This window comes from Helicoverpa zea, chromosome 25, assembly GCF_022581195.2.
Source record: "Helicoverpa zea isolate HzStark_Cry1AcR chromosome 25, ilHelZeax1.1, whole genome shotgun sequence".
Lineage (NCBI taxonomy): Eukaryota > Metazoa > Arthropoda > Insecta > Lepidoptera > Noctuidae > Helicoverpa > Helicoverpa zea.
Genome location: NC_061476.1, coordinates 6,637,319 through 6,659,022, shown reverse-complemented (window position 1 = coordinate 6,659,022; position 21,704 = coordinate 6,637,319). Strand labels below are relative to the sequence as shown.

General features: G+C 36.8%; 1 protein-coding gene across 1 annotated transcript in view; it reads right to left on the bottom strand.

The window, feature by feature from the left end:
* The window catches only part of LOC124642618, a 143,548-nt gene extending 122,860 nt beyond the window's left edge, over positions 1-20,688 (bottom strand). Inside the window, exon 1 of the mRNA XM_047181128.1 lies at positions 20,354-20,688. Coding sequence (XP_047037084.1) covers positions 20,354-20,378 — 25 coding nt within the window. The 5' untranslated portion in view covers positions 20,379-20,688. The remainder of the gene's footprint in view (positions 1-20,353) is intronic.
* Between the last annotated feature and the right edge of the window lie 1,016 nt (positions 20,689-21,704).

The following is a 21,704-nucleotide window of genomic DNA, read 5'->3' as shown; positions in this document are numbered from 1 at the left end:
ATAACACAACAAAGTCGGAGAGTGGGGGTTCGTGACGCCACGTCTTGGTATGTAAAATTTGTACTAAGCAGTAACTTAACCCGAAATTCAAGCGTTGTTGTATCTTCGTTATTATTTGTTTGTGAGAGAGAGAAAAGAAAAATACGTGTCCATTATTTTAGGGTTATCTAAAAGACGGACTAATTACTTTTTTTGATTTACCATACCTATTTCATAACATTCTTTTCAAGTGTAGTATTGCTCTTGAAGTTCCACATCAGGTGTTCCAGATCTTCGATGTTTATACGTCAATAGAGAGTGCTTATCAGATTGATCCACTTTTGCTAAAACGTCATATCTTCATATGCTTCATATAGTCTAGCAGGGCTCCTGGAGTTCCACATCAGGTGTTTTACATCTTCAATTTTTATAAGTCAACAGAGAGTGCTTATCAGATTGAACAACTTTTGTTAAAACGTTATACCTCTATATGCTATAGTCTAGCTGGGCCCCTGGAGTTCCACATCAGGTGTTTTAGATCTTCAATTTGTATAAGTCAATAGAAAGTGCTTATAAAATTGAACAACTTTTGCTAAAACGGCATACCTGTATATGGTACAGAGAAGCTGGGCTCTTGGGGTTCCACATCAGGTGTTCCAGATCTTCAAATTTATTATCTCAGCTGAAAATGCTCATCAAATGAAACAATTTTTGCCACGGCACCATATTTGTATCTCTTATAGTTTTATTGGTCTGTTGGAGTTCTGCATCAGGTCTTCAAGTTTCGAAGATAAACTATAGCCTATATGTTGACCAGGCCTAATACTGATACAACAAAGAAAAAATCATTGAAATCCGTTCAGTAGTTCGGAAGATTAGCGTGTACAAACAAACAGACATACAGACATACAGACATACAGACATATTTTTTTTTTTGGATTTGTGCTCCATTACTGTTCCTAAACCCCACCCAATTATTATTTTTTTAATATATTCAATGTACAGACACAGTTTTTTTACAGATTTATTATATGTATAGATAAATCCACAATATTTTGGGTAAGGGGGAAACTCGCGTAGCATAGGTAATTCGACCCATTGGAGTTTAATTTCATAAAATCTGGTAGATATATAGTATGAGAAAAATGCATTTGTGTTTCTGAACTTTTCTGTTACCAAGTAGGCGTTAATTGGCTTCTAACTATTTAACAGCAGCCAAAGCAACTGTTTGACCTCCTTAACTCAGCAATACGCCCTTGGTAAGACTGGTTCTCAGACTATCCGGCTTCTGACTGAAAAAGATTATAGGTACACAACTTTTATAGGTAGTAAAACATTGCCGTACTTTAGATGCTAAATAAAAAAAAATAGTTAATATCACCAAATTAACATAACTCGCCAGTTTAGCCCGCTCTACGAATTAACAAAGAAATATAGTTCCAATTTAAATTACACGTGCTTAACAATTCTTAGGAACCCCTGAACTATAGCTAGACATGTATTTACCATAGATAAGATCATCCAATGTGTATTTGTCGTGTCGAAGTTAACTCCAAGTTTAATGAATGGCTGCCCTGACCACGGAGGAAGGAAACATGGAGATGCCATAAGGCAGGTAGGTCAGGCGCCTGCTTGTAAGTCAAATAACGTACACTAAAATAAGGTCCAATCTGGCAAGGATTGATCTTGATTGATTGGTGATTTTTTTTATAATATAGGCCAAGCAATGTACTGTAAGAGTTACTAGAAATAACTAGGTGTTCGGATTCCTTGTCAAATCAAAAACAATCTGGCAAAGATCTTGGTTGATTCGTGAATTGGTTTTATAAAAATAGGTGGGTTCCAATGAAGGCACATGAGAACAGAGCAGTAACGTTCCTCTTCCCTCAAACACTCGCATTTTGGCGCGCTACTTTCTTAGGAGATTTTCCGTCATGACATCTCTGCAAGTTATTTTGTACTCCATGGTCCTGACTGTAAACCGATTAATTCCATGAAGGTGACCTTTAGAAAATGCATTAGTAACTTCATCAAGTATTCTGGGTAAAAGGGGTAGATTTTTTTGCGACAAGTGTAATTATAGAATGGCTATTTTTGTTTGTTTTTCATGAGAAATGAATGGAGTGACCTTGAACTGGTGGTATTTTGAAATTATGAGGGTTGTTTTGCACGGTGAGTTGGTGCATAGACATTAGTATTAGATTGCCAATCTTGGTTTTGGATTGATGCTTTACAGGGGTAATTTCTGGATTTAAAATCTTGAAAATTCCTTTATTAATTAATGACAAAATTTTATTCGTATCTCTTTTGCAATATTTCATTCTTGCAAAATATTTTATTCTTAAGAAGAAACCGTGGTTATAGCTTGTATGAAAAAAAGCTGCCATTTCGTTTGACATTATATTGTACATAAGCGGTTGTTTTTTGAAGTGCTTAATGCCCTTTAAGAAAATAATTTATTAAAGGCAATTAAAACTATTTCAAACGTTTTTAATTTCATAAATTGTGATAGAAACTGCTGTTGACTGAATGTTATATTTTTTTAGCAAATGCAATTAACTTAGGGACAGTTAGCTTCAAAAGTAGTTGAACAAATCAAAATTTTCTAAACTGCTAAACAAAACATTTATTTAAGTTTAGGATTCGAAATAAATTTTGGCGTCTGTGTTGTTATCAAATTATGAACCTTTACTTCGCTAGGCACTTTTGAAAATTTCGATTTTAGATACTTTTGTCGATGGCTGCGGTATTGTTCGAAAGAGTTACCGCGGCCGAGGTATAAAAGGCCTACGACGGAAAACGACGGTGTTTAGTCAGTAAGAGTCTGACACTCCCTTACCGCTGCTAACCCACAGATGCAGATTATTTGATGATTTTTGACGTCGTTAAAAAAAAGATACTTTTGACGATGACCGTACAAAATAGACATAAAATAATAGTCCTAGCCATAAAATGCAATCGGTATTAACACGAACAAATTATTCTTGTTTACATAAGTATTTTCATTTAGACATGCATTTAAATTTTATGTTAATTACAAACATGCAAAGAGGTCATTAAGCAAATCATTATTTATTAACGTTTTATTCATTTAATATACTCAGGTTGAAATTTTTTTTATGCCTGTAGGTAGGTACTTTGTGAAAATAACTCGAAGTTTACCTACCTTTAAAGATACCATAATATTCAAAGACAAGATCAATTACCTACTAGATATTTTTATAGCGTTTCTAGGATGGAATCCTATTCTAATCATACTATAGTTTTGAACTTACGATTTTCACTCAAAGTCGTTGTAACGTTTATTGAAATTAGGCAAGTTAAATTAGTCCTTCAATCCTATAGATTATTATCAACATTCATCCAGTATCATACCAGTTCAGTATATTTCAGTAACCAATAATCATCACAAAATTATTTCCACATATCTCTGAATTCTCCAAAGCTTCATACAAATGAAAAAAATATGAACCGTTCAGCAAAATTCCCAATGGTGAACGGAATACATACTCATCGGCTGTTCCCAGTGTTGCTATCAATTAATCATTTTGAAATATTGTACCCGCTCCGTACAAAACTGATAAACGATTTAAATGTACATTGGAAAAGCATTTCTGCTTTCAAGAACATTTATTTGAGTTTACTGTGTGTGTTGTATTTTTATTTATCGATATAGTAAAATTGGGTTATCATCATGAATTCGGTATATGAGTAAGAACATTATGTGATACTTGCTTTAGGTCGAGGTTTCACAGATTCTTCTTCTTTCTCCTGCCCTGTTCCCAAATTTTACTTGGGGTCGGCGCAATATGTCATTTTCTTCCATTTTCCCCTGTCACTCGTCATACTGACACTCACTCCCTTCCTATTCATATCATCTTTCAGGCAATCCATCCATCTTTTCTTAGGTCTTCCTCTTCCTCTCCATCCATCTATATTCATACTTAGCATACACTTTGTTGCATGCGTATCATCCCTCCTCATTACATGCCCATACCACGACAATCTTCTACTTCTCATCTTTTCTGTAAACTTCGCTACTTTCAGACTTCCTCTAATGTAATCATTCCTCACTTTATCCATTCTTGTAACACCACACATCCATCTCAGCATTCTCATTTCTGCTACATGCACTCTCTTCTCATCCCTCTTTTTCAATGCCCAACACTCCGATCCATACAGGACGACAGGTCTAATGACGGATTTGTAAATTTTGCCCTTCAGTTTGAGGGGCATTCGCGGGTCACATATAGCGCTAGTTACCTGTTGCCACTTCATCCGTCCAGTATTGATCTGATGCGTAACGTCCCTGTTCACCTCACCGTCACTTTGGACGAGTGAACCAAGGTACCAGAAGTCGGAGCAAACTGGTAGGGGCATGCCGGCTGGAGTTATGGTCATGGGTCCTGAAATACCACCAAAATCACAATGAAGGTATTCGGTTTTGTTCCTGCTCACCTTTAAACCTACTGTCTCCAGTCTCAGCCGCCATGCCTCCAATCTACTCTGGACCTCTGGCCCACTCTCCCCCACCAAAACAATGTCATCGGCGAAAAGCATACACCAGGGTGCCCCTCCTGTATATCTGCCGTTAGCGCGTCCATTACCAGCAGGAAGAGGTACGGGCCGAGAGCCGACCCCTGATGTAAGCCAACACCTACACTGAAACTGGCGGTAGTGCCCGCTGCGGACCGGACTTGTGTACTGCATCTGCCGTACATCGCTCGAATCAACTGCACATACTTCCCTGGTATACCTTTCTCCTCAAGGGCCCACCACAAAACCTCACGAGGCACCCGGTCATATGCCTTCTCGAGGTCAACGAACACCATATGCAAGTTTTTGTGTGCACCCCTTTTTCGCACAGTTGGCGAATACAGAATATAGCGTCCGTTGTACCCCGACCAGGCATAAAACCGAATTGATTAAATTAATAAACCGAGGTTTCACAGATTGAAAAACCGCTTTTATAAATGCACACAAAAACCAAAAAGTTCCTGTTTACTTGTTCCGGCTCCAACATGAGATCAGTTAGAAAGTACCATATTATTGTTCTGTCATCGGAACTACAGCTGCCAACTTTCATGTTTTGTATTTGATGAAAAAACCTTTAATTTTTGAAATAAAAATATTGAAAACTTCCACGACACTTATTACTTTCAAACGACAAAACAAAAAGACATATTTTCCTAAAGATTTTCCTTGAAAAACACATCACAAATATTTTTCATTATAAAGAAAATGGGATGTACAGAAATGACAGTAATCACATTAGCTTACCAAACCTCGTGTTGACACCTTGACTTACCTGTGAAGTAAAAAACAACGTTATTTAATAACAATAATATGTAATGTAAAAACCGGCCAAGTGCGAGTCGGACTCGCACACGAAGGGAACCGTACCATTATTTATAAAACGGACAAAATAATCACGTTTGTTGTATGGGAGACCCCCAAAATATTTATTTAATTCTAGTATTTATTGTTATAGCGGCAACAGAAATACATCATCTGTGAAAAATTCAACTCTCTAACTATCACGGTTCATGAGATACAGCCTGGTGGCAGACGGACGGACGGACGGAGGAGCGAAAACAATATGGTCCCGTTTGACCCTTTGGGTACGGAACCCTAAAAACAACGTTATTTAATAACAATAATACAAAATGTAATAAACTCTCAGTCATATGTACTGAAAAGCGTTATAGTTCGGCCATTCAGAGAATGCGTTCCTGACACGTCGCGATTGAACTGACGACGTAACTTTGCAATGGCGTTGCAGTTACGATAAAAATATTTTTGCTGGTTGTTTACCGTTTTAACAATTGAGGAGCATTAAAACAACATTATTATATCAATAATCAATGAATGTTATTACGTCGTCAGTTCAATCGCGACGTGTCAGGAACGCATTCTCTGAATGGCCGAACTATACCTTAATAAAAACATGGTTTTTGTTTTAGCAAAGAATTGGAAAATCGGTGGTATATAAATTCTTGATGTAAGGAAAAAGATAAATTTGAAGTTGAAGTGTTTATTCGTGTTTTAAAATGACTTTTTCCGTTTAAAATATTATCTGCCGAGGCATTTCGTGCGAAAGTAACCTTGTCTGTCGCACTTTCAGGCCAAAACTACAGAGCCATTTTAAATGAAATTTGGTACACAGATAACGTAGAGCCTGGGAAAGCAGATATGCTACTTTTTACTAGGTTGTGAAAAGAGGTTTTCCCAGAACAAGCACAGATACAGATAGTTTATACCTAATATTAGTAAGATAATTTAAGGTTATATACTGTAGTGTGTGCTTATGTAAGTGATATGTTTTTGGAAAGAAAAAGTGCAGAAATAAGAAGTCGTGAGATTTCGATGGATACTAGTTTAATACTGAGTTTCGCAATGACACCTTCACACAATGCGATGCTACATATGAGTGAACGAGATACACATACACATCAGTAAGTTTTTTGTGTTGTATTTATATTATAATATGTCATTGTACAGATCTGCCTAAAATACAGAGATTTTTATTTACTTCACATACTTTTGCATGACTAAAAAAGTAATAAATTCAACACATTCTTTCAAGTAGTGTAAGGTTGCTCTTGATACCGCCCACTTAAGTTCGTAAGGAATCTCCAAAGTTCCGACAGCCTCTTCAATCTGTATATATTTAGTTATTTATACGTTGTTTGTTTGTTTACATAATGATGCCTTATTTTTTGTAGGTGTAGGTAAAAGAAGTTATTGATAAAAATGTTTAAGACATAAAAAGTGGATAAACCAGACTGCTTTTGTTTTTACATAAATATTACTTGTCTCACCTAATCATATTATGACTACTAAAAGACTATGACTTTTCTCAAATCTATTGGGGACGGCTTTCAGTATTTTACAAGGAGCCCAGTCAACTTCCATGACCCAACTTTTACTGATCCTTTAGCAAATTTTCAGGAATGATTCTTGTTATCAATGATATTATTTATTTGCGTACATCTACATTAATTATTAAAGATATCCAGTTTGATTTGCTACTCAATTAACAATCTACTAAGACAACAAAGAGCAGTGAAAACTAAACAAAACTATCTTTCAAAAAAACTTCTACGAAAATGAGTAACGGACAATAACTTCGAAACGCGATTTTCAAGACGTAAACTAAAAGATTCACAGCCGACCTTACAAGATATGTCGCAAACATTTGAATATCAAGTCAAATGGTTTGCACTACGGAGGAAGGAATGATGAACAGAGACGTCATAAGGCAAGGAGGTCAGGCGCTTTCCTGTAGGTCAAATGCGTACGGTAGGGATGACTTAAACGATGAGTTACTATTGAACTAGCGAGGCATTCGGGTTCATTGAGATATGTGTCAAAAATTGGTTTTGATTGATTGGTGCTTTAGTTTTACAAAAAATGAGTTCCAAAGAAAGCTTATGAGCAGTGGGGCCCATCTCGGCCAAAGCTTGTCGGGGCTGCGGGATTTTTCGAAAGTGTTACCGCGGCCCAGGCAATGGAACATGATGGTAAGAGTCTGACCCTTCCTCACGCTGCACCCACAGTCGGAGGTGTCATTTCATGTCTTCCAATAAAAGAAAGGCGCATGAGAGTGTGGCCAGTTTCGTTCCTCGTCCTTTAAACAACCGCATTTTGTCGACATTCTTAGATTTTCTCTTATTTATTTATTTATTTATTTATTTATTTATTTAATTTACATGGGAAACCTACAGCTAAAGAAAATTAACTTAGAACAGTATGGTAAACGGACAGCCAATTACAGGTCTCCACGTATAGATACAGATATATACAAACAGATCTGTGAACAACATTATATAAGAAGAGTACTGCCAACAAGAAAGGAAATATAATAATAACAAAATCAAAATATTACAGTTTGCATTAATGAAAAAAGTTAAGGCTTAGACGCTTCTTCTTATGACATCTCCGTTCGTCATTTTATTCTCCATGGTTGTCACGCAATCAAACATGCTTCCAATAGTTTCCTTGACTCCTCGATTTGATGGGCAGATAGATGACCGATCCTTGAAAGGTCGACCCGTGGGTCATAAAACAAAAAGTTATATGGCAGGGTTCCGTATTTTGTAGTTAGGTTTATGTGGGTTTGTGAATGGTTTGCGAGATGTGATGGGAAATATTTTGAGTTCTGGCTAAAGTTGAGTTGTATTTTTTTATTCTTCACAAGAATTTACAAGGCAGTAAAATAAATTTAAATATTTTAAAATATCAATAAGTGTTTTCGGCTGCTGTGACTACTTTTAAGGACATCAATCAGGACATAGTTATATAGGTAATCAGTGCACACGAATTTCTACAGACGACACACACGACATGACTGGAGAGAGACCTGGCGCAGGACAATAACGTGTTCTTCGATGCACGGGTTTTATAAAACTCACAAAGCGATTTCGATTCGACCAAGCAATCGAACCCGATACCCCATAGTACATATGCACAGCAGTCGCTCTATTTGGTACTACTAGACGACTAGAAAACGAGTCCATCTGTTTAGTAATATAAACAAATCTTTACCTAATTTTCCAGACAAATAGACCAAATTATATCTCAATACCGATCAATACACACTTCTATCCAGTCTCAATACACAGGCTCAGACTTTCTGAAAAGGTCTAGATCGGGGGCTATAATCAGCAAGCCCTAACTATAGCCTAGGTAATCAGGTTACGTTTAGGTCTGACTAGAATTTCAGCCTGTATACAAAGGCCTATTGTATTGTACCTACGCCCTTTTGTTGTTGGACCTGTCTAGATTTTAGATCGTCAAAAAGGGGAGTTATGGCCTAGAAAATTTTGGCTTATGTGTGTAATAATGCCTGATTATGATAATGAAAAGGTGCCTATGGCTTTTGGGTACCCGATTTGGGTTTTTGTAAATGAAAAGGAATAAAAAACATATTTCGTCTCAGCATTCAGGTAAAAATGCTTGTGGTAGGATGTGTTCTTCAAATTGTTATTTAATTCTGGCCAAATTTTTATGTAATGCATGAGAATTTTCTATTATGTTCAAGTGTTAAATCATTTCTATCGGTTCAGTAGTTTTGGCGTGAAAGCGCAACGAACAGACAGAGTTACCTACCTTGGCATTTAAAATACATATAAGGATTTAACCCTAGTTAGATCTACATGATACGTATATAAAGTGATATCTTATTATTTACTAAGCGTTTCACTTCTATCTCAAGATGTCAGATGATATCTTTTGAAAGCAAATGAACAGTTAAAAAGAAAATTGCTAACATAAACTTGAACGTGAGGATTTTTCGAAAAGACTGAAATTGGAAGATTTTTCGATTTATTTTGTGAAGCGCGTCTATTAGTTTAATCTGAAACTTTAGTCTGAATTTATTGTAAGTCAATATTTAAGTAGGTTTTATGTTAAGAGCAAAATCAAATACTTTACTATTAATATAGCTTTTGCGTTAGATAATATAGATCATTTAGTAGAATAGAGTTAAAAATATGTAAGAGATTAATTTACTAAAATACCAATTTAACACCCCCTATTTTCAAAACATAATTTTGGTTTAAGTTCACTATACTCTATCCACGGAAGCAAGAGCTAAAAGGTAAACAAAGAATGACACTTTTTCAAGATGGCGGTATAACCCGACCGATGACAAAATCACAGATACTGCGAACATTTTACACAAAAATGTGACGTTTTGTCATCGGTCGGGTTATACCGCCATCTTGAAAAAGTATCATTCTTTGTTTACCTTTTAGCTCTTGCTTCCGTGGATAGAGTATAGATATTAATATTTTTACTTGAACAGGTAGGTATGCTATTTACAGTAAGAAATCCGTTACAAAAAACTCGTTAAAAACCAAGAGAATTGCTAAAGGTAAATTAAGTAGGGCAATTAAAATATTTGTTTTTAATAATTACTTTTCGGTGTTTTTTTTTAATTTGCTGACATGTGACAAAAAAATAAAAAAAATGTTTTAACCAGCAGTTATCATTTAAGACAGGTGGAGAAAATGACCATAAGTATTTCATAAAATACATTAACGCTTTAAAATTCATACAGATAGACTTTAATTGTAAATTCACAATTACTGAAAAGTCAAGCGAACTGATATTACACGGCTTCCATACATTAATGACTATTAATTTGTTCTGCGGTTTTAAAAACCTGTTTTTGCAAATTTTGAGGTTTTCTGTTGATTATTACGGTACGTGATAATTTTGTTTGTTATGAAAATGCTTTGATTGTATAGTTCGTTGTGTGATTGTTGAATATGAAGTATGGTGTTCGATTCCCGGGTCGGGTCACACTTTTATGTTGTTCAGGATGTTTTCCGCCATCGTTTCTAACTACATAGATGGTGGTTTCATTCGTATCACAAGTATACAAATAAAAATAAACTTCTCAAGGTCTTTCTTAGGTTATAAACTATCTGTGTTCTAAATTTCATTTTGATCGGTTCATTGGTTTGGGCGTGAAAGCTCGACAGGCTGACAAAAATAATTATTTTGCTATTCACAAAATTAGTAAGGTTAAGATATTTTTTGTTTTGCAGTTGATACATGGGAATTAGGTGCCATTATGCCAATTATGGTTGTCTAGAAAAATGATCAGCTCTACTTATCGAAGAAGAAAACAAAAATCATTTAAACCCCCATTTTTAAAGAACTCTCCCTAACAAATTCAACAAGTTGAAAACGTCTAACAAATATCCATTTACATACAACAAAACGGCACATTACAAGAAAACATACGACTCGAAGACTCTACCGTCTCTACATAGAGTTTACACGACAATACTGTATAGCCATGGTGAAGAGAATGACTAGCGGAGATGCCATAACGGAAAATCTCCTAAGAAACTAGCGCGTTAAAACAAAATGCGAGTGTTTAGGGAACGAGGAACGTCGCTAAATAATGCCTTCTACGGAACCCGCTCATTTCCTGTATTTTTTTTTTTTTGACAGGTGTCTCAAAAAACCCGAACGCTTCGTTAGTTCACTCGTAACTGATCATTTTGGTTATGCCCACCAGATGTATTTGACCTAGAAGGCACCTGACCTACCTGCAATTTTTCGGTTACCTACTGTTCGTTACGGTACGGTTCTTTCAATACCAAAAATCATTGACAGATGTCTTAAAAAATCCGAACGCCTCATTAGTACACTCGTAAATGATCCGCCTTATTTATGCCTATCGTATATCTCGGCGAATAAATATTTTCATTTCATTCATTACGTATTTGACCTACAAGAACGCGCCTGACCTACCCGCCTTATGGTATCTCTGCTCCTTCCCTACTCCGAGTCAAGTCATTCGGAACTTCGCTTCGACTGTAACAAGGTTACTCTACCTGCTCTATGTCGCGATATATTATGTTGATAGAGACTACAAATAAAACAAAAGTTCCGCAGTTAACTTTCGAAGGATGTAGAGTTCGTATTTGTTGATATCGAATCTCTATTGAGTAAGAGGGTAGATAGGACACTGTTTAAGAAGTATGTAGAGTTTCTTACCGATTATTATTTTATTTACCGTAATTACTAAGATATGAAGAATTTCAAAAAGTGGAATCTTCTGTGTACAATAATATTACAAAACTGATACCCACACCTCAGTTCGGCTGTTTTAAAAAACTGTCGATCCGTCAAAAAGACTAGAATGAATGTTGTATCTCTAATAATATTGAAGACTGAAGTTGCTTTGCATATTTGTTTGCTTGCTCGCAAATTCACACAGTCTCAGTAATAACTCGACCGATATGAAAAATTCTTTCACTGTTAGAGAGTTCACTTATTGAGGAAGGCCACAAGCTACTTTTTATCCAGATGCATAAAGTGAAGGATACGGGTGAAACTGTAGCTAATCTACCTAATAGTGGGTAAGTATATCACTTTAGTACCTCCTTCTAATATTAAATTCTCCGTGTTCCCGTCTCCGTCACTACTAAGCTAATCATGAAATCCATAACATGTTTATTAGGATTAACTGGTTACACGATCCAGTGCATTAAATAATTACGAAGCACCTATCTAATCAGATTAGCTTCAATTTCTGTTCTGATATGTTGCAGACGATGTGTGCCTATTTCGTGGTTGCCTCTGAGAGGCAAATGTTAAAGTTTCTTTGTGAGAATATGTGGGTAAAAAATACTTTGGGTTATATAGAAAAAAAATGAATTCTGTAATTTCATTTGGATTTGGAGATTTTTAAGAATTTCTAAAAATATTTTTACTTTTTTAAAAACCATTTTTCCAAATCACTTCGTTACATTATGGACACTGCTTATAATAGTGTATTAAATAAATGGAATTCACTGAGATATTCAGCTGCATCATAATGAAATTAATTTCAACTACTACTTTTATAAGAATGTATCTATGTGCTTATTATGTTTCTCACTCTTACACGCTAAACCTACGAGAGGGATTTCGATGAAACTTGCCAGTAACGCATCTTATATACCAGACAAAATATAGGCTACTTTTTATACATTTGCAGCTAGTAACTCTCTCGGTACGCGAATAAAACCGCAGGCGGAAGCTAGTTATTAATATGTCAACCACATACGACCTTTTGGTGAATACAATTATAAAGGTACGTTTTGGAAGCAAACTGCCGACTGCAACTACCGACCTCTCGGGCCGCAGCTGCACTACCGAGTACCGTGTGTATTTCTATGTATTTACATGGATTCCTATTGAGTGATTGAGTTAGTTGATAAAACCTGCAGCTCACTCGATAAAAGTAAAATTTTGGATGAAAGCGACAGCTGCAAGTTAGATATGGACCGATTTCATGCAGTCGCTGCACGTGCGGCCGGCAAATGCAGTAGGTGGATAGCTCAAACTCAAACTCAAAAACGTTTATTCAAATTAGGCTGATAAATCAGCACTTTTCGAACGTCAAAAACAAAAGACAGCCCCCAAAACGCCCGCCCTTCACCACTTCCTATGTGTTTTGGCTGGGAAGAAGTAGTGGCGCAACAAACTCCCCAGCAACACATGCCTGTCTGTTCGGTTGGAGGTTGTAAGGCTGCTTCGAAAACGTACCTTAAAACAGATACTTCATTAATTTATTTCTGGGCTTACTCGTTGGCATTCATATTTGATTGGGCATTGTTTATTCACCAAAGTTCAATATTAATTACATTTTATACGGTGACCCTATTTGTTTTGCCACTTTAATGTAGATTATTGTGTTCATTAATTTTGAACAGAAAAAGGAGTGCTAAAAGTGAGTGTGTATGTAAAGTTTTGCACTTATGAAGTAATTCATACGTGCAAAACCATTTTTGAAAAAAGCAATGCAAGTACTAAGAAAACCGAAATTTAAGTAAATAGTTTTATATTTTAACCTCGTGAAGCTCGAACCACTCCAGTTTCGCATTAAAATTAAAACAGAAAAACTAAAAATCACTTTTTGATACAAACATTTTGAACGAAATGTAAAATTAATAAAACTGCAAGAGAAATACATACATTCGATATTTCAACATATTACTTCTGTCGCATCTGCGAAAATCGAAACCAAGAAAATAATCTTTAGGGGCCTACAGGTAAATAAGTTGTAACCAAGTTTCTTCAGTTATCAGTTAATCTTTTGGCAAACAGACCCCAAGTCAAGCTTTATTAATATATTCTACGTAATTAGAAAGTTAACATTTCTGGCCTTTGAATTAGTAAAAAGTTTTAACGAATTTATATGGACTGACCTCTTGAGACTGTCTCATTATTATCAGCCATTTCATTGACCTACTGCAAGGCAAAAGATTCTTCTCATACAGAGAAGGTGGATTAATCATTTCAGATTTTACGGTCAAGTTGTTCTCAAGATGTTTTTCTTCATTTTAACTCAGTCTTTGGTGTCCGAGATATACTTAAAAGTAATCTATGAAAAGTATAGACTTGGAAACAAACTATATAACTTTAAGACCCAGCTGCACCATTTAACTATAACGATAACTAAACTATAACCAGCTGTATGCTTGCCGCCTATCGCTCAAAGCAGCGATTTGACACCTGAAAATGGTTTTGCTGTCGTAAATATTAAATAGTGCAACTCAATGTAAGAACTTAAATCGAGGCCTGGGGACTGTTCGAAAGAGTTACCGTGGTCCTAGTACATAAAGGATACAGAAGGAACATGGTGGGTTTTAGTCAGTAAGAGTCTGAGACTCACGCTGCACCCAGCGGACGGGGTCATTTGATGATTTCCCATTAAAAGAAAAATCTTAAACTGACGAAAGGTTTTCCTGGATGATAGCTGTGGTCTAAAATGATTTACTAAACTACGTTACACAACCCGCAAATGCTTATAACCGTAGTCATAGCAACAGGAAGATAACTACAGCATACGGAGGGTTAAATATCAAATATTCAGTGGACGGCCGAGTGGAAGATGGCCACTTATTATCCGGGGGTATTACCCGGTAATCGTCCCGGTTATAACGTGTGAGTTTTTGGGATATATTGCGCAAAAATTGGGTGTGTATGACCGAATTGGTAGTTCGTTTTAATACGTTTGGACTTATGAAAAATAGTGGTTAAAATAGAATTAGGGAAAACAATTAATATTTATAGGATATGATGAGTTAGAAAAAAATAAAGATTCTTTACTGACATTAGTATACAATAGGTAATTTTAATTATTGTACTTATAAATGATTGCAATAAGCTTGTAAGGCTTATTTTTTAAATCATACTGAAAGAATTTAAGTAGGGTAAAGAGTGGCCTTCCTCAATAAATATGCTATCTAACACTTTTTCAAATTGGACCAACAGCAGTTTCTGAGATTGGCACGGTCCACCAAACAAATCCTACTTCCTACTTATATTATAAATGTGAAAGTTTGTGAGAATGTATGGATGTATGTTTGTTATTCAATCACGCAAAAACGGCTGGACCGATTTGATTGAAATTTGGTATGTAGATAGTTGATACCCTGGATTAACACATACGCTACTTTTTATCAACACACCACGCGGGCAAAGCCGCTGGCGGAAGCTAGTACTATATATAATATTAATGTAGATTAGTGAATATTACACAGTATTGAAGCTAAAAGGACAGTTTTATAGTTTTTCTCCCTAAGTTCTTTACTTCACGGACATATTGATCTTACAGCACTTTCACGAGTAGGACTACTCCCAGCGGTATTAAAATTCTTAAAACATACGACCTTGGGTTCAAATATACTTTAGAATATATTTTCTTCGTTCTATTTTTAGATATTTTCTAGTTTTACGACCTTGTGGGTAGATACTCTTCCTGATTCAAAAAGGGTACTTTTTATGACTTTAGAGGATAGTGTATTTTTTATTAGTTACAAGTTTTTTTAGCATTATATGTAGAAAGTAGTATAATAAGCAGATTGTCCTAATGTTGTGTATTTGTAGTTGTGAAAACTTGTGGAAATATTTTGTGGTTTCTTTGTTAGTGTAAGGGTGCGTCCACATCTGGCGAATGTGCCGCGAATGTGCAGCTCGCGAGCCGTTTGCGACCTGCCCGCGAGCTGCGCCGCTTCTGCGCCGCCCGCGCGCAGTTCGCGCGCGACCTACGCGCCGTACGCGATCAGCGCGCAGGCGGCGCACGACATCTGACATTTTCGATAGTACTGAGCCAGTATACGGAACTGTAAGGGCGAGAACTGAGTGCGCGCAGATCGCGCGTCGCTCGCGCGCTCTATACGAGCCTTGCAAGAGTTGCGCTAAAGAGGCGCACCGAACTATTGCAGTGACTGCACGCGCGCAGCTCGCGGACAGCTCGCGATCGGCTCGCGTGCTGCGCATTCGCGGCACATTCGCCAGATGTGGACGCACCCTTGAGGCCCTCAAACTATTAAACCGATTAGAAAAATTCGTTAACTGTTGATAAGCTACACAATTCCCAAATAACACAAGCTGCATTTCATCCCAGTACGGGCAGTAGTTTCCACGACCCACGAGTGAAACCGCGAGAAATCGACTAGTGTATTGTATATGTAGAAATTGTATAATTGTTTGTTTATAAATATTTTACTTCAAAACAGACTCGTAATTGGCATCATTTAATTAAACAAATGAGTCTAAAGACTAATAAATATACTTGCTGGACTAATAAATGGATGAAACTTAATACGAAAACAAAATATACAGTTTAAATAATATCACATTCTCTTTGGGGTCGAGTCCAAATATTTATTACAAGACCTTAGCAATTAACTCAGGTTGACATTGAAATTCGACATTTAGAGCATCCGCATACTGCAGACTAAATAGTCGCCCGAAAGTTGACCCGATAGTCGTCAATTTTTTACTTTAAGAAAATCTCGGTTCCAATCAAAGTTTTCAGTCGGTCTGATACCGGCTAAATACCTGATCTTTGTAATGTGCGTATTACCATTCATCTTCATACTGATTTATGAGGCCAAACAAACTATCGGCCGACTAAAAGTTTGCAGTGTGTGCTCTTAATTTTATTATTCTAAACTCCTTTGAATTCAATCTTAAAGGGCGTAGACTCGTCTAAGAAAATAAGAAGACTGATTAACGCATGCGCGGACTGCTACGACGCGTAGCAACTCATAGTGCTACGATTTTACTACGCACCGTAGCCGTGTAGTAGCCTGTAAGCGCTTAGTTTGATTAACGACCATATTTTCATAGCGTTAAAGTTGTAAATTACTTGTGACGTAAGTACCAAACAAAAGTTAGAAGAGACATTTTATTCGAATTTGGACTTTATGCTTTTGGTGTAAGGTTTAAATTGAAAGTTCTACATTTTCTTGAACTGAGTACGTAGTTGGTAAAAGTGAGCGGTCAAAACATAAATTATTCTACAGACGGTGTCAGTTAAGTTAAAGCAATATCGAAATAGAGTTCATATATTTATGTCTGACTTTTTCTAATCTGATAAAACTGCTGATTTATTTACTTGAAAGATCTTAAATTTGAACAGAGATAAGTTATTTTGTTTAGCTTCTAAAACTTGGTACGTACATAATCATCATCATCATCATCATCAGCCTATCGCAGTCCACTGCTGGACATAGGCCTCTCCTACGTACATAAACTATTTATCAATACGATAGCTGCGAAATAAGGTCTTTGGGTTGAAAGTATTATGAAGCGGCTACCCGATACCCTTAGTAAGACTATTTGTCAGACTTTCTGGCTTCTGACTACCCGTAACGTCTGCCAAAGATGTTCAAAAGACAGCCAGGTCCCACCAATTTAAGGCGCCTTCCGAAATACGTAACAACTCATCATGACAATACGGTTACCCATCCAGGGACCGTACTCGTCAAGCGCTGCTTAACTATATTATCAATCGACCCGTGCGGCTGTTACTTAGTTAGTTATAAGCTCAAGTTTGTTACTCATATCTGCATCACACAACCTTAAAAATACAAAAATATTTACATGAAAAAATTAGCTACATATTCTATTAAACATAACAGAACACGGTCACAACTCAACCTCAAAATAACCTACAGGCCAAAAGGACCCATTACTCATAACAATATTAACTAACTAAAGTAAGGAGGTATCATGTCCAAAACACATGGAGAACAAAATGACTAGCGGAGGTGGTGAAAGTAGCGCGCCAAAATGCGGGTGTGCGGGGGACGAGGAACGTTACTGTCTTCGCCCTTATACACCTTCTTTAGACCCGATTATTTTTTGTAATTCCAATAATCGTTGACAGATGTCTCAAAGAACCCGAACGATTCATTAGATCACTAGTAACTGATCATTTTGGTACGTATTTGACCTAGAAGAAGGCCTGACCTATCTACTTGCATTATAGCATCTCCGCTCATCTTTCCTTACTCCGTGCCAACACCCCATAACTTAGAGGCCTTAACCCCATAAAGACACCTTCACACTCCACAGAAAGTATTCGCGCGTAATCGCACGTTTTCGCACTCGTATTTACCCCAAAGATATGAAACATCGTAAAATGTTTACGTCTTAGTACTCGCATACTGCAAACTTTTAGTCGGCCGATAGTTTTTTTGGGCTCATAAATCAGTATGAAGATGAATGGTAGTACGCACATTACAAAGATCAGGTATTTAGCCGGTATCAGACCGAATGAAAACATAGTTTGGAATCAAGATTTTCTTTAGAAAAAAATTGGCAATATAGGGTCAACTCTCAGCCGACTGTTTAGTGTGCAGTGTGTTGATACTCTTTAGCATAAGGGTCAAATCCTTCAGTCATGTATGGAATTATTATTTTTTCGCTTCATGAAGTAAGTGGAGGAAAAATGTGGATAATATTGTAAGGTTTATGGAGCACGTGGCTAAGTACGGCGCTTCACCCACTGCACCGCACTCCGTCGCGTAGCGCGGATGGCAGATATTACCATTGCGCCTTCCCGCGCAGTTCCGCGTCGGCAGTGAGTGATTTCTATATAAAATTCAGATCTTTGCATGCAATGGTAAAGTCTGCCATTCCGTGCTACGCGATGGGGTGGGGTGCAGTTGGTGGAGGGCCTACCAGCACACGAGTTGACAGAACAAAAAGTTAAGCAACAACTGGCGTGGTCCTTGGATGGGTGATCATATTGTCATGACGAATTAATCCATGTTTAGAAAGGCACGTTAAATTGGTGGGTCTCTGCTGTCATTTGAACATCTTCAGCAGTCGTTACGGGTAGTCAGAAGCCAGTAAGTCTGACAACCAGTCTTACCAAGAGGTATTGGGTTGCCCGGGTAACTGGGTTGAGGGGGTCAGATAGGTACCTACTCACCTGCATCCGGTGAGACCGACCCCAACATAGTTAATAGGAAGTACACACTTTATCACCCTTAACATGAAGATAGGAAAATGTCGTGAGAAAGCCCGAAAGAAAACATTATACTAGTAATTTTCCCGTGGTTTAATCCACACCCCGTGTGAACTACTGCTCATACCGGGGTATAGTACATAGCCTAAGTTACTCGGGATGAGTGTAGCTGTCCAACAGTGATTATTTCAAATCAGTTCAGTAGTTTCGGAGCCTACAAACAAAAGGAAAAATCCTCTTTATTGTAATTATATAGATTAAAGTACAAGTAAAATTAACGAATAAAATCGAAATAATCAAGGCTTACTGCATCGACATTGTGAATCCATGTACCCTAATATAATAATGCCAACCAAATACTGAATAAGCATTGCTTTCATACAAATGAATGTCTAATTCGTGGCGTAATATACAAGCTGAATTTCAGAGTTCTCTGCTTAATACTGCAGTCTGAACCACTATGCAGATAGGCACAGAAGTTCAATTATGACGAAATGGCGACAAATATAAAAACGCAACATAAACACAAAGAAAAAGTACTTTTATGTTTTTACACAATCATAGTTTGAAGGTCATTTCATATGTACGTCTGTTCCTTCAAAAGTATCAGCTTTAGTACTGGGTTCAAACTACCACCCTAAACAAAGTTAATGGACTTAGCACTAAAACCGGTACTAAAAAAGTGGATGAAGGCTGCAAAATTAAGCTTGTTTTTTAATACAATATTTACTAATAAAATAATTCAAACGCTGAAATACCAATGTTACTCACAAAGTCACCCTCAACGAAGTTGACCTTCTATCCTCCCCTACTCTATGGCGCAGACTGCAGTCCGTACAATCAAGAATTCATGTGAAACAAATGTCAATGTCAATATATTCCCCCCAAGCTCCTAGACTCTTCATTTATATTTATAACATCCAACCATCTATTAATGGATTACCAAGACTTTGATTGACCCCGTATAATTGACTTCGAAGTCAGACCTGGTCAGAAACATTAAATATTCAGAATCTGCAACGCCAGCGCTCAAGAAACTCCGACCCCATTTTGTTTGCACTGTAATAAAGTCATTAATGTTCCGAAGTTTCCCAACAAAAGATAACATTTGCCTGACAAAAGCAATTTAAGACTAAGAGCCGATTTCTCAATCGCCAGATAACGTTTATCTGAAAAATATGTTTGACGTTTTGACAGCTTTTATATAGAAAATATGTCAAACCGCCATATTTATTCCTCAGATAGAAGCTAACTGATGATTGAAAAATCAGCCCTTAAACAATAATATACCGCAGCCATACTGACGTTCACACACGCAAACAATCATTTAGGCTCGGAAACGCGCAAAGATATATCACACAGCTAATGACAGCTCACACAAATCCCACACGATTCTCAACCTTATTACAACAAGCATAAAGTTCAAACGATTAAAAGAACCGATAAATACTTGCTGATAAAATTTCGTCCTAATGTGTCGGTTTTTAAAGTTCAATTCGGTTTGTGCGACAAATTCCGCAGAGGTGCGCATCTAGGGAATGCAAGCAATTAGGTACTTTTACATTGCAGATGTTCGCTATTTAAAAAATTCACACTCACCGTCCGTCGTAGACGTTATATTCATCTTGAGTCAGCAAAGAAACCTTTTAGTTTTTAACTTAGCGAACGCTGAATTAAAATGTTTTTAAAGTCAAAGTAAATAGTCTCACAGTTCGATATTCAAAGTATGTAAGATTGCGGCTGTACTGCAGAGATAGCACAGGTGAGAATATTTACCGGCACAGAATCACAAATCACCGGCAAAGCACTCACTAAACGTCAAGTTATTCAAATTCCGAACGAGCGACCGCACGCGGCCAAACGTCAACTATTGGCGCGAACACTTGACAGACGGTTGATTGATTCGGCGCGTTCGGTTTAACGTACACACATGCACTTAACACCACAGGTTCATTGACAGCAAGAAAACGTTCGGATAACACCCAATTAGCAAGGAAGATGCTACTATGCGAGCAATCCGAGGCTTTTTGATAGTGTAACGACAAAACAAATAGTCCGGAATGAGTGAGGCACGGACATGCGCAGTAGGCATTGCCGTATGCGTACTTTGTTAAGCCGTGGTTACCAAAGTAGGCTCAGTCAGATAAAATTTTATCTACTTAATAAGAGTGACGTAAAATTCAATGAGTCTTGTTACTTTTTTCTGTTAGTATATTGTTATTGTAGACGAAATGAGCTGCAGTAGTAAAAATAGTAGTTGTTTATTTTATTTTCGAGTTCACAGAGGTTAACGATATATTTTGACTTCTTCGCTCGTATCAATTGCAACAATCTCTTGAATGTTCACGATATCGGAGTCACTACAAAACAGTGTACCTACTTAATATCTATTTCTGTTTGATACATTTTTAAATATTATTTAAATCAATAAAAATATTGTAAATGCAACTCAAAATTAACATTGAAATTTCATTCAAAATATCGAACACACCTTTTTTGAAATTCCTATTCTAAAATACAAAGCAATAAAAATTTCAAAAATATAACTCAACCGCTAGTCTTCAACCAGACTTCATGCCTCCTTAATGACGCTACCAACATTATAAAACCAAAAGAAGGTTTTCAACACGCTTATATTAGCTTCACTTGTAACTATGTATGTAAGAAAATCTTGGAATCTTAATTTGACCCACATATAATCATCGGCAATAATATTGAGCCCTGACCTTCACCGGCGCAGAAGTGATTTATTGGTTTATTGCCTTAAGTGCACAAAGCGATCCCCACTCTTCCGCCGAGAGCTCAATATCCGTGCCGATAACTATACTTACCGGTCTTCGATTAAGATGAAATTTTGCACATGCTCTGAGTTCTGACGACAATACATGACTAGCGTGTTTTTTTGTTTATTAAACTATATTGAAAAAAAAAGAGTTTTTGAATATAGAAC